The sequence below is a fragment of the Microcaecilia unicolor genome, chromosome 6 (genome assembly GCF_901765095.1).
Source record: "Microcaecilia unicolor chromosome 6, aMicUni1.1, whole genome shotgun sequence".
In the NCBI taxonomy this organism is placed as follows: Eukaryota; Metazoa; Chordata; class Amphibia; order Gymnophiona; family Siphonopidae; genus Microcaecilia; species Microcaecilia unicolor.
Genome location: NC_044036.1, coordinates 97,865,362 through 97,881,636, shown reverse-complemented (window position 1 = coordinate 97,881,636; position 16,275 = coordinate 97,865,362). Strand labels below are relative to the sequence as shown.

Below are 16,275 nucleotides of genomic sequence, written 5' to 3'. Positions count from 1 at the left end.
TGATGATATCTGAGGTGACATAGTTGGATATGTAACTGCCTTTGAAAAAAATGCTACCTCAATGAGGTTCTCAGACTGGGTGTGCTATCTGGAGGAAAGCTCACTGGTTAGAACATTTGAGGCATTCCAAAGACTGTCCATGAAGACATGCTTCCAGTTTGAGGAGGTGCACAAAGCTTTGTTGAACCATTATGCTATTACTCCTGAGACCTATAGACTAAAGTTCTGGACTTTGCAAAAGGGCATGGATGATACAGTAAGTTTGTGATCCAGCTAAGATACCAGCACCAGCGGTGGCTCAGTGGAGCTGAAGTTAAAACCCTGGAGGACTGCCAAAACCTGATGGTCTTGGAACAGTTTCTGCAGCGTTGTTGTCCAGAGGTGACGGAACATGTGCAAGATCACCAGCCCAATACTCCAGAGAAAGCGGCTGAGTTGGCTGACATCTTTATGGTTAACCTTCTCTGGTTGGCAAAGAGAAAGCTATTCTTATCTGCAGCAGCTGGGATCTAAGGGCATCCAGGGCCCTAAGCCAAATATTCCTGTAACCTCAGAGACTGTTGGCAAACCCTCCGGTGTTCCCCAAAACCTAGGCATGAACTCCTTGATACCAGTGTGGGCGTACAAGACGTTTCAGAGCGGATTGCCCAGATAATCCCAAACCTGCACTAAAGAGCATTCCAGTTCTTGCACCAAGGCTGGCGGCTTTTTGTGGGTGGCTCCAGTCCTACGAAGCGCTGTAAATTGTGAAGCGCTGCGTACGACTGGTAGCGCTATAGAAATGATTTATAGTAGAAGGAGGACCACGCAGTTGCAGCAGCACAAAATGTTACTGGCCATTCAGCAAGCAAGGAAGCAGATGGGTTTTCCACAACACTACAGCTCCCCAGTAACTGTGAATCAGACCCAGGTGGCTGGGCTTATGGACACTGGCTTTAGCATGACTTTGTTACGACCAGAGTTAGCGCTGGAAAATGCAATTCTTCCAGAGCACACTGCGGAGATAGTGTTAGCCAATGGATCCAAAGAGACTGCATCCATTCCTCAAGCATTCCTGGATTGAGGTACCAGCCTGGATACAGAGAACTAGGAATAATGAAAAACATGCCAGTACCAATGCTGTGCGGGACCGACATGAGTCCAATGAACATTACTATTGATAGTGGAGTTGGCATTTCCGCTATAGTGACTGGTATTCAGGCCAGGGCGGCCCCAACAAGAGAAGCAGCAGAGATCACCTCTCCAGTTCCAAATCCTGAGCCAGTTCAGGTGGGACCAGCTGACCAAGCAATAGGAGGAGGCACTCAGTGCTTCCAGCAGTACCAGTTCCAGAGGTGACCGAGGCCTTGAGTATGGAACAGCCTGACTTAACTGACACATCTATTTATCAGACTGTTGACCCTGATTTGTCAGCCACAAGCAGAGACCCTTTCAGTTATGGATAATGACATTCTTTTCAGGAAGCACAGCTTTCTGACCCAGACCTGGAAGCCCTGAGACAGAAGGCTAGTCAACCAATCAGTGAGACCTGTAAAGATTGTATCCTATGGGAAGGGGGCTGATCTGTTGATCCCAGTAGGCCCTGGACAGCAGGCAAGCAGCATATAGTGCTCAGGGCATACTGAGAACAACCTTTACAGATTGCACATGATATTCCACTAGCAGGACATTAGGGGATGACACGCACATGCTCTAGATTGACACAGAACTTCTATTGGCCGGGAGTATTTCGAGCTGTAGTTGACTAGTGTTGAACCTGTGATGTGTGCCAAAGAGTGGGTAAGACCTAAGATCACCATTGAGCTCCCCTGAAACCTTACCTATTATTAGTGAGTCCTTTGAGAGAACAGCTGTAGATATAGTGGGGCCTCTAGCTGTCCCTAGCTGGGCAGGGAAAAGATGTATATTGGACAGTGGTGGACTTTGCTATTAGATATCCTGAAGCAGTAGCCTTATCCTCCATAGAATCAGAGAAAATTGCCACTGCCCTGCTGGAAATATTTTCCAGGTTAGGATATCCATAAGAATACTCTCAGACCAAGGGACAGTTTGTCTGAGTTGTTCCAGAGTATGTGGGCACACTATGGAGTGAAATCTGTATGTACCACTCCATATCACCCTGAAACTAATGAGCTGGTGGACAGATTTAATGGGACATTAAAGCATATGTTAAAGACTTTTGTGGAAACAGGAGACCAGGACTGGGGAAAAATACCATATCAACTATTGCATACAGAGAAGTACCACAGGAGTCTACAGGGTTCTCCCCATTTGAGCTGCTTTATGGCCGGAGAACATTGGGAGGGGAAAGTTGACACCTCTGATACCCCTGTAATGAATATGTAGTTAATATGCAGCAGAGATTAGAACTTGTGGGCTTTGTCAGAGATAACTTGCAGGCAGCCCAAACTAAGCAAACACCTGGTATGATCGTAAGGCCTGAAATAGAGAGTTTTGAGGGCCAGCAGGTACTTGTTTAGGCCCAGTTCGTCAGAATAAACTTCAAGCTAATTGGACAGGACCCTTCTCATTTTCCCCCCCAAACCCACCTCCCCGCTCCCCCCGTTTTCTATTTCTGTTGATGGCTCTCATTCTCCCTGTCTCCTCAGCTCGAAACCTTGGGGTCATTCTTTGACTCTTCTCTCTCCTTCTCTGCTCATATCCAGCAGACCGCCAAGACCTGTCGTTTCTTTCTTTACAACATCCGTAAATCCGCCCCCTTTCTTTCCGAGCCCTCTACCAAAACCCTCATCCACACCCTTGTCACCTCTCGTTTAGACTACTGCAATCTGCTTCTTGCTGGCCCCCCACTTAGTCACCTCTCCCCTCTCCAGTCGGTTCAAACTCTGCTGCCGTCTCATCTTCCGCCAGGGTCGCTTTACTCATACTACCCCTCTCCTCAAGACCCTTCACTGGCTCCCTATCCGTTTTCGCATCCTGTTCAAACTTCTTCTACTAACCTATAAATGTACTCACTCTGCTGCTCCCCCGTATCTCTCCACACTCGTCCTTCCCTACACCCCTTCCCGTGCACTCCGCTCCATGGATAAATCCTTATCTGTTCCCTTCTCCACTACTGCCAACTGCAGACTTTGCGCCTTCTGTCTCACTTCACCCTACGCCTGGAATAAACTTCCTGAGCCCCTACGTCTTGCCCCATCCTTGGCCACCTTTAAATCTAGACTGAAAGCCCACCTCTTTAACATTGCTTTTGACTCGTAACCACTCGCCTCCACCTACCCTCTTCTCTTCCTTCCCGTTCACATTAATTGATTTGATTTGCTTACTTTATTTTTTGTCTATTAGATTGTAAGCTCTTTGAGCAGGGACTGTCTTTCTTCTATGTTTGTGCAGCGCTGCGTATGCCTTGTAGCGCTATAGAAATGCTAAATAGTAGTAGTAGTAGTAGTACCTTACAGGTCCTAAGGCACCTGAATGATATAAACTAAGTTTATCTATGGACTCTCAAGACAGAAAGCAGCGTACCTTTCATGTAAATATGTTAAATGCCTATGCAAATTGCACATCTATGGTGCTAGCTTTGTGCAGCCTACTAGAAGTGTCAGGATAGTGAGCCCATACCTGACCTCCTAGCAGAGACCTTACCAGAGGGATCTATACAACAAATTGTAGTGGGAGAGAAATTAACCCCCACCCAGAGATAGCAGTTAGAAGCAGTATTGCAAAAGTATGCTGATGTGTTTCCCACTAAACCAGGACTTACGCATTTGGCTAATTAGAATGTAAACACGAGTGGCCATGACCTGCTGAAGCATGGTGCCTATCAACTATCTGCTGAGTTGGAGAGGCAAATGAAGCAGGAGCTTGATGAGATGCTAGCTCTAGGTGTTAAGAAGTTTCATAGTACCTGGGCTTCTCCTGTAGTTCTTGTTCCCAAAAAAGACGGCACAACCCGCTTCTGCATGGATTACAGGAGACTTACTAATGTACTGTATTTTGATGCCTATCTGATGCTCTGGATGGACTAGTTGCAAGACCACTTAGGTGGGACCCAGTATCTGACTACAGTGGACTTTAGCCGAGGATACTGGCAGACTTCTGCTCAGGAGCAATCCGCATTTATTACCCTATTTGTTCTGTATGAATTTACTGTGATGCCTTTTGGAATGAAAAATGCCCCTGGTACATTTCAGTGCTTGGTGAATCATCTGTTGACGGACTCCAGCAGCATGCTAGGGCTTATCTTGATTATATTTCTGTGTACGGTCAGACTTGGGCTAACCCACTCAAATGGATCAGGTGATCAGGTAGGCTCGCCCCGACTATAAAACCCAGCAAATGTCAGTATTTAGGGCACAGAGTGGGAGGTGGACAGCTGAAGCCTGAACCAGCAAAGGTGGAAGCTATACAAAATTATCCCACTCCTCAAACTAAAAAGCAAGTATTGGCCTTCCTTGGAACAGTAGGGTATTATAGAAAATTTTGTTCCACACTATAGCCAAGACCCTGACTGACTTGACTAAAAAGAGGACTACCCAAAATCGTACCTGGTCGCCATAATGTGAAGGGGCATTCCAAAAAGTAAGACAGCATTAGGTACTGACCCAAGTACTAGTTGCACCTAATTACTAGCAAAGATTTGTGGTACAGACCAGTGCCTCGGCATGTGACATTGGGGTTGTACTCGGTCAAGTGAATAGAAGAGGGAGGAGCGCACCCCATTTTGTATCTTGAATCACAAGCTCCTTGACAGAGAGGTAGCCTATGCCACTATTGAAAAGGAGTGTCTGTCCTTAGTGTGGGCCCTCAAGAAGTTACAACCATATCTGAATGGGCGAGACATTACTGTCATCACATATCACAATCTGTTGGTCTGGCTTAAGAGAGAATGAGAAACTGCTCCGATGGAGCATATACCTGCAAATGTACAACTTCACCATACAGTACTGGAAAGGCAGTGAACATGGTAATGCTGATGGCCTCTCCAAAAAGGAAGAGCCAGAACCACCCTGACACTGGATTATTGAGACCCGATCAGCAATCTGTAGAAGCTGCAGTCCAGGGTCTCTCTCTTAAGGATGGAGGTGTGACAGAACAGTGTTTTTTTTTTTTTTTTTTTTTTAAAGCCTGTAAGCTGCCTTAATTCTTGAAGTATATTTCTACAGTTTGGCCACCAGGTGCTGCATGTTTATGCTTAAAGCTTTAATGGAGAAAAGTCCTGCAGTGATGTGTAAAACTTGTTCTGGGTTCTGATTGGCCCAGGAGCTCAATTTCATTTGGATTTTCTGTCTTCCCCCCCCCCCCCCCCCCCACAGTCTTATCCTGGGAGGAGAGAGAGACAGATCTCTCTGCTGATGCCCTGTGATTAGTTATATTGATAATCTGATCAGTTATGTTTGATAATCTGTGAGCAGCATATTTCTTGATCTCCCCAGGTACTGTTTAGACAGTATACAAATATTTAGTGTTACAATTGATCCATATTTCAGTTACTGGTGTTATTTGCTGATTGCACTTTTTCTGTCTACTGTTCAATATTTTTATGTGAATAAACATTGTTTGCCCTGCTTGTCTGGACTGATAAACAAAATCCTGGTGGTTTGTGTGTTGGGTCTGTGAGTGCTTTTTGGGAACTGTGGGACCACTGGTAGTGTGGTCCCCAGTAACCTAGAAATCACTGGGCGTAATGTGAGAGTGGGAGACTCACCCAGAGGCGGTTGTAACCAGTCTGTGGGAGGAGGGTGCTAGTGTAAAGCACAAGCAGCAGGTGCAGGCAGACCTGAACTGTGCTGGGAATGGACCCCAGGCGGGTGGCTAGGTGTTTTCATGACAAGTTTTATTGAACTATCGACCTCTACATACACTATCTTGTGCTAGGAAATCCTGTTTCTTGGGTGCATATCAATTCAGTTACTATAAATAAACATCAACAAATTTGAACAGTCTTGGTACTTAATCCAATACTTCTGCACGGAAACCAATAGAATTGATCTATAACTCAGATCTTTAGAACCAGTAATTTATAGTCTTTCACACCTTTCAAACCCTTTGTCTTGCTTGCCAAGGTAGTAGCTGTAAGCGTCTCCCAGCTAAGTGTGTAGGTGTAGATGTGTTTGCTTAGATTCCTCCTTTTTTCCTTGTAAGTCCACCCTCTCCTAATTCCCTTAGATCTCACTTCTCCACTGGACTTCCAGGCTGGCTGTGCCTGTCTCTTCTGTGGCTCCCTGAACTTTCCCTGGGTACTGAGGACCAGCTGTCTTCCCCTGCTGGGCTCCTAGTGCTAGCCACACCTAGGGAGCCTTCTCCCTTGCTGGGCCCCTAGTGCCGATCTCACCCGGGAGGCCTTCACCTTTATTGGGCCTCCTTTTTAAGAGGAATCTCGGGAGTTCCTCCCTGCTGTGATTTAGGCTTTAGATGGCTCTGCAACCACCAGTATTAGGTACCCCACCAGAAGGTTACATCTGCTTGGTCCTAAGCACCGATAATGCCTGGGCATCATTTTTGTTCCCTACCCTGAGCTATTCCCAGAGGCTACTATTTCTCCTCATGTTTTTCTGCCCTGAGCTGTGACCAAAATGATAAAGGGGATGGAACTTCTCCCATACGAGGAACGGCTAAAGCGGGTAGGGCTCTTCAGTTTGGAAAAGAGATGACTGGGGGGGGGGGGGGGGATATGATTGAGGTCTATAAAATCCTGAGTGGTGTAGAACTGATAGAAATGTTTTTTTTTTTCATTTTTTCAAAAAGTATGAAGACTGGGGACACAATGAAATTACATGGAAATACTTAAAAAAATAGGAGGAATATTTTTTCACTCAAAGAATAGTTAAGCTCTGGAACTTGCTGCTAGAGGATGTGGTAACAGTGAGTACTGTATATGGGTTTAAATTTGGGCAACCACCTGCAGACAACTTTTAAAGGAGCCCAATTGCGTGGGAAACCAGCGGAGTTGGTAACTTTCCTGCAGTATCAGGGTTTTCTCTCTAGAAGGCTGTCTCCCATTTTAGCAAGAAACTAACACTGTTCATCAAAGGTGAAATCGGAACCAAACCCTACAGTGGTTGCACAGTTGGGAATTCAGTCTCCCCTTCCCTAACTTGTGGGGAGCAGGTTTTTCTAATTCTTTTATTCTGATACAGCGTTTTCTGTTCAGTGTGTGTGCATCATGGATCCCACAAGCTTTATTCACTTTAGTGAATTAATCACCTCATAATGTGTAAAAGTGCTTCCAGCATTCTGCCTGTTGGTTCCCATTTTACATGCAGGCAGAGCTTGGGACCCATCCCCTCTTGCAAATGTGAAAATGTTCAAACAGCCACATTCCTGTGCAATTCTACTAAGGCAAACCAACTGACAGTAATGTGCAAGCCGGGCATCCTGCAGGATGCAGAGGGAATGATTAATGATAGTACGTCTTCAGATTTGTGCAATATCCAAATATGCTGGGGACTTAGGGCTCTCTGGCAGAGCCGGTGCACAGTTTGATGCAGGAGAGCATGGGAATGGATGCCATTTTTTTGGGCTGACTGGCAGAGAGGAACAGCCTCTGATCATGCACAGAGTACAGCCTCCATTTACAACCTCGGGGTCCAACAGAGTATTCAGTTGCATCGGAATCTGTTTTCTTCGGAGTTTATGTTGCTCTTATACCTAGCCTAGTATCCTGCTTCCAACAGTGGCCAATCCAAGGTCACAAGAAACCTGATTAGTATCAACACTCCATGCTGCCAATCCCATACCAATAGTATGGCTATTCTTATGCTCTGTTATCTCACAGGACCCATTTATTTCTATGGGCTCTGCTACAGATAATATTCTCTAATCTTTAGTAAAACATCCCCATAGAAAGTATTTAACTCGTATATCTGTAGAAGCTGAAACAGATTGTGGGATTAACCTGTTTTTGCTCAGTGTTTCAAAATTGTGATCTAGGGTGAAAATAAAAATTTGAGCAAAAATGGGTTAAATACTATACAGTATTCTAGATGACTATTCTAAACAATAGCGTTTACAGAAGATCATTCCAAATCTAAGCAAAAGTTCCACATTCAGTATGTTAGTTTTATTTTGGCATTTATATAGTACCAAAACGGTATTTTACAACAAACCACATACATTCTTCCTCTATACGATTACCTAATATGTCTGTTCCACATGAACCTCATTCTACCACATCACTGTTTAACTGTTATATTGGAATTGGCGAACGCCTTTACGGTACTATGTAAGCCACATTGAGTCTGCAAATAGGTGGGAAAATGTGGGATACAAATGTATCAAATTCTAAATGTTTTGTTTTTGCTTCCTGCGGTGATTTGTTTTCTGAAGTAATTTCTGTTTTGTAGATGAGAATTCATCACCGCATCTCTTAAAAGGAGTACAGTGAGATATGCAACCAGACAGACACCAGATGAGGGTAAGAATGTAGGCTCCATCCCTTTGGTCAAGAGCATGAGACCAGGAAACGTGAGGCACATTTTAGTTTATTTCATAGTTGCTCTTTGCATTACTTGCTCAAGCATAATACCATGCAATAATGTTCTATTACCACCACCAATGAACAGTAATTAGGCGATGCATTTTCTTGTCGTTTCATGTAATGTCATCTGAGTCAGCACAGGTGTGGCAGGGAGTCCAGTTTTTTTTTTTTTTTTTTTTTTTTTATATAGAAAAACACAAAATAGCTGAATGTAGTGGATCAGGGTTTATGAATCCCAGCACTGGATCAGCTTGTCAGGGTTGAGTTGGCTGAGGTGGCAACACTGCTTTATGTTAAAGAATAAAAGCAAATATTTCTGTTTGTGTCATATCACACTGCGACCTTGGTCACATTGTATTCCATGGTTTAATTGCCGATGATCACAGGAATGTTCTGGTGCTGTTTGTGACTTGTTGATCTTTCCTAAAAGAGGACGATATTGATACCCTGAACAAAATTTGTTAGAGAGGGATAGTAGGAAGAGTTGAATTTTGGTATTATGAAAAACTAGTAAAAAAGCCCCGTTTCTGAGCAAATGAAACGGGGGCTAGCAATGTTTTCTTTTGTGTGCATGTGGGAGTGTGGTGTGTCCGTGCCTCTGGTCTCTCTCCCCCTCCCCCTCTGAGTCCTCCACTGTTACAGAGCCAGCGATTTGATTTCGTGCTCTGCTGTTTTCCTTCACCTGACTGTGTTACAGAGAGGGCGGGGCAGACACTCATAAGGAAACCGGATATCTCGCCTCCTTCACACTTCCGGCTGGAGGCTTCATAGAACGTTGGTGTTGCTTTTTATATATAGAGATGTTTAATTTCTGTAGCGCCAGCAGCAGATGAATCCAGAGACATGTGGCTTGTGTCCATCTACAGCAGGTGGAGATAGAGCTTACTGAACTGGGTAGTGTAGATGTGATGTCAGCTCCTGCCTAGTCAGTATTCTCTGTCTCCAGCAGACAGATAGAACCACGAGAAGACTACAAGTAGAATTATGTGCTCATGTTGACTATTTTTTCTTGGAATCTCCTTGTGGCAGCTCTACCCGAAAGGGCGGCCATGTCGCTTGATGCTTCAAAAGTTGAGAGATGTGAAAGCTGTAGTTTGGTCCCTCTGGTAGAGCAGCGATCCATCCAGTATTCCATTTATTTTGTGGTGCCCAAAAAGAAAGGGGTCTCCTTCTGGCCAGTTCTCGACCCTCAAGAGAGTCAACCAGTTTTTGAAAGTTCGGCATTTCTGCATGGAAATGCTGCACCTCGGTGATTGCAGCGGAGCAACCAGGTAAATTCCTCACGGCCTTAGACCTCGTCTATCTCCATATTCCCATTGGCCTTCATACCCACAGTTCATCCAATTTGCCAGTGGACAGCACTTCCAATTTCAAGCGCTACCCTTTGTCTTAGCCACGGTGCCTCTTACCTCTCTAAGGTCATGGTGGTCGTGGCTGCATTTTTATAAAAGCAGGGCATTCAGGTTCATCCCTGTCTGGATGATTGGCTCATCATGGCACCATTGGCGCAGGAGAGAGCAGCCAGGCTACCTCTCGGGTCATCTCGCTACTACAGTCCCTTGGAAGCGGATCATCAGTCTTCCCAGAACCACCTGGTGGCCCCTCAAGTATTGGAGTACTTAGGTGTACGGATTGACAGGAGTTGAGGTCAAGTGTTCTTGCCGCAACAGCAATGCATTAAGCTGCAATCGCAGATCCAAGCTCTTTGGAACCCTTTGCCTTGAGTTTGGAATTACGTTCAGTCCTGGGGTCCATGGTGGCGACTCTGGATATAGTGTCATGGGCAAGGGCGCATATGCGGTCATTACAGCAGTCACTCTGAAATGCTGGTCCCTGGTGTCTCAACTGTATTATCTGTGTCTCTGTTGGACTCTGGAAGCTGTGAAAGCATGCAGCGGTGGCTTCACAGGGCCAATCGTATTGCGGTCTTCAGCTGGCAACTCCACGGTGGGACAATCGTCATTACAGATGCCGCTGTCGTGGATAGGGATGCGGACTCGATGGCCCATTGGTCTTTTCCCAGTGTGGCATTACTTATGTACTTATGGATTCATCTGCTGCTGGCACTTGAGGAACGAGAAATTGTCTTACCTTGATAATTTTCTTTTGTTTAGACGCAGCAAATGAATCCAGAGGCCCTCCCTGTCTCATCAGTACTGCAAATTTTTCCTTTGTTCGTGGGTTACTGTGTTGAGTTAGGTGTTCTTCAATCAACTTTAACATTCTTCCTATGAAGGAGGAGAAAAATTCTTGTATATGTTATTTGACTTTCCTGGGATTTCCTTCTGCTTTGCTACACGAATACTGACTAGGCAGGAGCGTGACATCACATATACCACTTCAGTTCAGTAATCTCTATCGCCACCTGCTGGCAGATGAACACAACCCACGTCTCTGGATTGTCTGCTACATAGAAAGGAAAGAAAAATTGTCAGGTAAGACACAATGTCTCAATTTAAATTCTGCTGAAGATCATCAGACATTTTGTATTCTGGCCTGATTTTTTAAAGACTGCCTTCGGCCATTCAGTATTTTTTTGTGGAGTAATTTGTTAGATTCAATAGAAAATTGAGTCTGCTTTCACATACTAATTTAGCAATAGATGAATTCCCATTTTGAGAGGGACCTGGTCCTTTGCATATAGATTTGGCATGCTCCTTTCTCTTATACCTCATTCCTTCTGTCCCTTGAAGAGTGAAAGTGGTTACTTAAAACAACTGAGGGAGTTGGCAAACAGAACAACACCACTATCCCTCCCTGTCAAAATCATAGCCTTGTAATCTAGTGCCTGGTATGCAGACTAATCATTTAGGTAGTCCTACCTGTACTTGTATGTGAACAGACTGTACTGGGGCTTTATGCATTGGTACTTTTATGGTAGAGATGCTTATGTTAATGTATTGCCATAGCCCCTTTCATATTATATGAGAAACCAGTCACATTTGATCCTAATCTTATTAATCTGATGCTGTGTAATGTTCTCCCTCTCTCTTAGGGGGAGACAGTAGCTCAGGACAATGGAATATGTTACTACGACCACCTATCAAAAGTCCTTTGAAAGGTGAGCTGACTTCTTATCTGCAATGTTCTGACCTTATTGAGCAAAAGTAATTAGTTCATTCAGCTTTTTTTTCTCTTGCTGGTTGCTTGCATAGAAGATGCTAGATGAAAACAATGTTGTACAGGGACATATAATGGACAGTCTCTAATCTTATGTTGTATACTGCTTTAGATGGTAGTGTTTGAGCTAGGGAAGTAGTGTACATATTTTATCATTAGTTATTTAAGTGCCTTTACAATGTAAAGGCTAGAAAAGGTGTGATTTGACAGTTACATTTAGGAGTGGGAGTTTACTTGCTTTCCTTGTTTCTCCACACCCCACATATTCTGTGGCAGACACTCGCCACATGTAGTCTTCTAGTTTTCTCTATTCACACAAGATGCAGATGATCAAAAATCCCGTGCTGTTCCGAGCAGCGCTCAAAATTAACGCCGCAACAGCGCGGGGCAATAACGCCTCTATGATTAAATAATAGCATGCAAATTATGCACCCTATTAGCTCTGATCAATAGGGGTACTTATGCTGGAGGATTGTGCCTGTGCCCCCCCCCACCCTAGCCACACCCTCCCTCCCCCAACAGAAGAGAGGGCTGGACTTTAGCCTCACCTCGCTTTCTAGGGTCCCCCACCCCCCAACAGAAAGAGCTGTAGGTCTAGCTACCCCCTTACTTTCAAATGACGGAGGAGGGACTAGCACAACCCTCCTCCTTCCAGCACATGCCTCCAAAGGGCAGTGCCCTGCCCATTAATCCTGCGTGGGACTTCCTTACCATATAAGAGAGAAATTCCCTTACAGGGAAGCCCCACCCAGTGCATCCCAGGATGCACTGGGCAGAAGCGTCTCTATTTTGAGGAGGGAGCCCACAGAGGAGGGAGGGAGTGCGAGTCCCTTTCTCCTCCTCCTCCTACAAGGCAGTGTGGGAGGGTGCTGGTCAGGAGGTCTAGCGGTCCCACTGGATCACCATGGTCTCTTCAGCGGTGGGGATGGGGTCTAGTGGTCCCCTGAACCACCAGGGTCTCCCACATTCCTCCCTTGCTCAGCAAACCCTAACGCCAGTTCCAAGCTGGCATAGGGTTTGCAGCGGGAGTAGCATCCTGTGTTGGCACGCTGCCCACTGCAATTAGCAGTCAGAGCTGGCGAGTGCAGTCCCCCAAGGTGCATTGCTTCCATCCGCCCTCTTCCGTTTTTACCCCAGCATGCTCCTTCTTCCTTTTGACTATCCATTTTGCTTCCCCTTTCACTTCCAACTCCCTTATCCATTTGCAGAGCTCTTTCCCTTTCTAGACATGAGAACTCTCCAGGTCCTCTCACTAGACAGTTGCACAGGGACAGAAAATCTAACCTGTCCCTTCCCATCCCCGTGGGGAAGCTAACCGTCCCTGCCTCAAGTGATCTCCTGCATCCCAGCCCCTGCCCTGCCCATGCATGCCACAGTCACTTTGAACTCCTCCCAAGAAAGCCAGATCTATAAAAAGTAAAAATACTAGTAAAAGTAACATAAATCATTTTTTTTCTGTACTCTGGTAAATACATAATTAAGATACACATATCCATGAGGAGCATGTCCCTCTCTCCTCTACATCCCCTTTTATCCAATGTTCGCTTTTTCCCCTTTTGCCTTCCCCACTCCTCCATGTACCTCCCTTACCAATCTGCCGCAGTCACCTTGACCCCCTCTCAAGAAAGCCAGATTCTATATGTAGTAAAAATACTAGTAAAGGTAAGAGAAATCAATTTCTTCCATACTGCTAAATACTAAATTAAGATACACATATCCATGAGGAGCATGTCCCCCTCTCCTCTCCATCACTTTCTATCCCATGTGCTCCTTCTCTCCTCTCTATCCCCTTCTATCCTATGTGCTCTATTTTCCCTTCCCCATTCCTCCATGTATGTCCCCCTTACCAATCTTTTTTTTTTTTTTTTTTTTTTTCCCCTCTTCCCTGCACCTACACTTCCTCCATCCTTTTTACCAAGGAGGTTAGGTAAAACAGGAGACGGGGTGAGCCTATCTAGCCTGTTATATGGGCTGAAGCCAGTAGGCGGAGATTGTTGCCGTACTGGTTCACACAAAACAATAGCAAACACTACTGAAAACAATAGCAAAAATATTATTAGAAATAAGGGACTTTTTTGTGTGTGTGTGTTTTTTTTTTTTTTTTACATTTATATTACACATCCCAAGCAAGCTCAAGTTCAATGTAATTTATGCTTGAAAATACAGTGAGACAGAATAATAGAATTCAGGTACATCATGGGAACAAGCAGATGAATATGTCTAAAACGTTTAACAAAGTTGACATTAGCATATATACCCAACTGGGCATTTAAAAAAAAAAAAAAAAAAGGCAAGCGCATTTTATTATATACCACTGCAATCCACAAAACAAAAGGAGCAAGTTCCCACGTGCCTTTTGATGTAGGCACAGTTAAAAAAAAAAAAAAAAAAAAAAAGATTTTAAATGCTCTGAGGTTTCAGCCTAATTAATGTTTAATGCAGGATATAAATGTCATAAATAAGTAAATAGATAGAAACTCTGAATGTTGAGCACCTGATTCTTATAGCATGATGTCGTGTTTTAGTGGCCCTTTACCAGGAGAAAAAAAATCTATGCACTTATATAAAGGTTCTAGGGTGTCCCTTTAACCAGCCCCTCCAAATGACACACTGATTACGATTTATAACAAATACCTATGAAAAGTTATTCCATTATTATATTTCCTGTGGCATGTTTGAAAATGTAAGTGAGATTAAATAAAAATGCCACAAACAATGAAGAAAGACAATGTGGATGCAGCAGCTCATAGGTTTACTTGCTTTGTTTTGAGTGTACTACGATGATGGCTGCACGAGGAAGGGGAAAGAGGTATTAACCTTGCTTTTTTACAGTTCACTCCCTCCCTCCCTGTTCCTTCCCACATATGATTCCAGATCTCTCCTCCAGCCCTGGGTGCCCTCCCGGCACATACCTCAAGCCACCCTGGTGGTCTAGTGGCTGCTTCAGGGCAGGAAAGATCCCCAGTCTTTTCTGCCCGCTAACGCTGACCCACTTGCTACCGCACTGTTTCTTTAAAATGATTGTCGAGACTTCTAGCGATGGTCTCGCAAGATTTCTTTGAGGCTGCCGCTGGACGTTTCGGCAGCTATTTTAAAAAAGTGGCAATGAGAGGATCAGTGGCAGTGGGCAGGAAAGACTGGGGATCTTTTCCTGATCCGAAGAATCCACTCGACCACCATGGTGGCTTGAGGTATGTGCTGGAAGGGCACCTTGCATCTCAGGGGAGGGTAGGCAAAGTTCAGATCACCATGCATTTCTGCAGGGACCCTGCAAGACCTGGGTCCATCCCCGCAGGATCCCTGCAGACCTGGAGGGGATCTCTGCATGAATCCTGCCGTTCCCGCTCCCATGCAGGTCTCTACCTCCTCCCTTCGTGGCCTTTGCTCCATGCTTCACCATGGTATCTTCTCTCCCTCCACACCCAATGGCCCTTTCTCAGATCTTCTCCCCCTCTTATCTATCATAGTCTCTTCTCATGTTGTTTTCTTTCATGGGAGATTTTAGAGAGGATTAAAAAAAAGAGACTTGCGGATATATTCTGTTACTGTGTCTTCATTTTCCTAGCAGGCTCTACACACACTCGAGTAGAGATGCCTGAAAATGTTCCTGTACCAGAACTACAAAAAGGTGAAAGAGATTATTTTATGTTAAGGTAGCAAGTGGAGTGGAGGAGTGGCCTAGTGGTTAGGGTGGTTGACTTTGGTCCTGGGAAACTGAGGAACTGAGTTCAATTCCCACTTCAGGCACAGGCAGCTCCTTGTGACTCTGGGCAAGTCACTTAACCCTCCATTGCCCCATGTAAGCCGCATTGAGCCTGCCATGAGTGGGAAAGCGCGGGGTACAAATGTAACAAAAAAAAAAAAAAGGTGCAGTTTCACTGACTAATAGGGAGCGAGGATAGCAGATTACTTCAGAAGGAAATGGAATGCAGAACACATTAGATATTCAGTGCTGTACAGTATTACACAGGGTAGTGAACTATTTCCACACTGGCTTATCCAAAGTACAGTAAAGGAGTATGGATGCTGAAGAATCTAGCTTTCTAAAAGGATAGCAGTGTCAAAGGATCACATTAGCATATTTTACCTGAAAGGAGCTTTGAAATTATAGCAAGAAAAAGGATGAAAGGGACTATCATGAAGTTCAGATACGTACCTTTTAGTATGCTCTAACACCACCTGGCTGTGGATTCTGAAGATCCCATTTCAGATCAGGAATCACATTTTAGGGAGCCTGGTGACAATGGGTTCAAGAGGGCCGAAGGGGGGGTGGGGGGACAAAGCAGTGAGAACCACCAAATGGTGTCTTTTGGTTTCATAATGGGAGAAGAGCCATAAGTCTTTGTGTAGTCATGATTGACAGGAGAATCTGCCACTCACTTTATAAGAAGTGCCTTTTCATGTTATCACTGACTATGGAAATGGGGTATGTTTATAGTGGAGTCTGTTCTTACATGGCGCCCTCTGACAACCTAGTATCAGTGAGAGCCGTAATTATGTGGGAATTATTTGTCTGATATATCTACTTACCATAAGAAATATACAATTTGGAAATGTGGGGCAAATAGGGTTTCTACTTCCTTACACTCACCCCAAGATACTGTGATAGAAAGGACAGAAGCTATTTTCCTTCTAAAGGGATAGTCTTTATTATAGATAATAATAGAGCAATTAGGCAAGGTAATTAGGCAAAGTAACAAATAGCAATTTGTTAC

General features: G+C 44.6%; 1 protein-coding gene across 7 annotated transcripts in view; it reads left to right on the top strand.

Moving 5' to 3' along the window:
* The window catches only part of LOC115471822 (torsin-1A-interacting protein 1-like), a 110,002-nt gene that overhangs the window by 9,322 nt on the left and 84,405 nt on the right, over positions 1-16,275 (top strand). For 3 of the 7 annotated variants that reach the window (XM_030205667.1, XM_030205666.1, XM_030205664.1), the window contains exons 2-3: positions 11,436-11,501; positions 15,126-15,188. In XM_030205667.1, coding sequence (XP_030061527.1) covers positions 11,436-11,501; positions 15,126-15,188 — 129 coding nt within the window. The remainder of the gene's footprint in view (positions 1-11,435; positions 11,502-15,125; positions 15,189-16,275) is intronic. The other 4 variants (XM_030205668.1, XM_030205665.1, XM_030205671.1 and 1 more) reach the window with 2 other exon arrangements.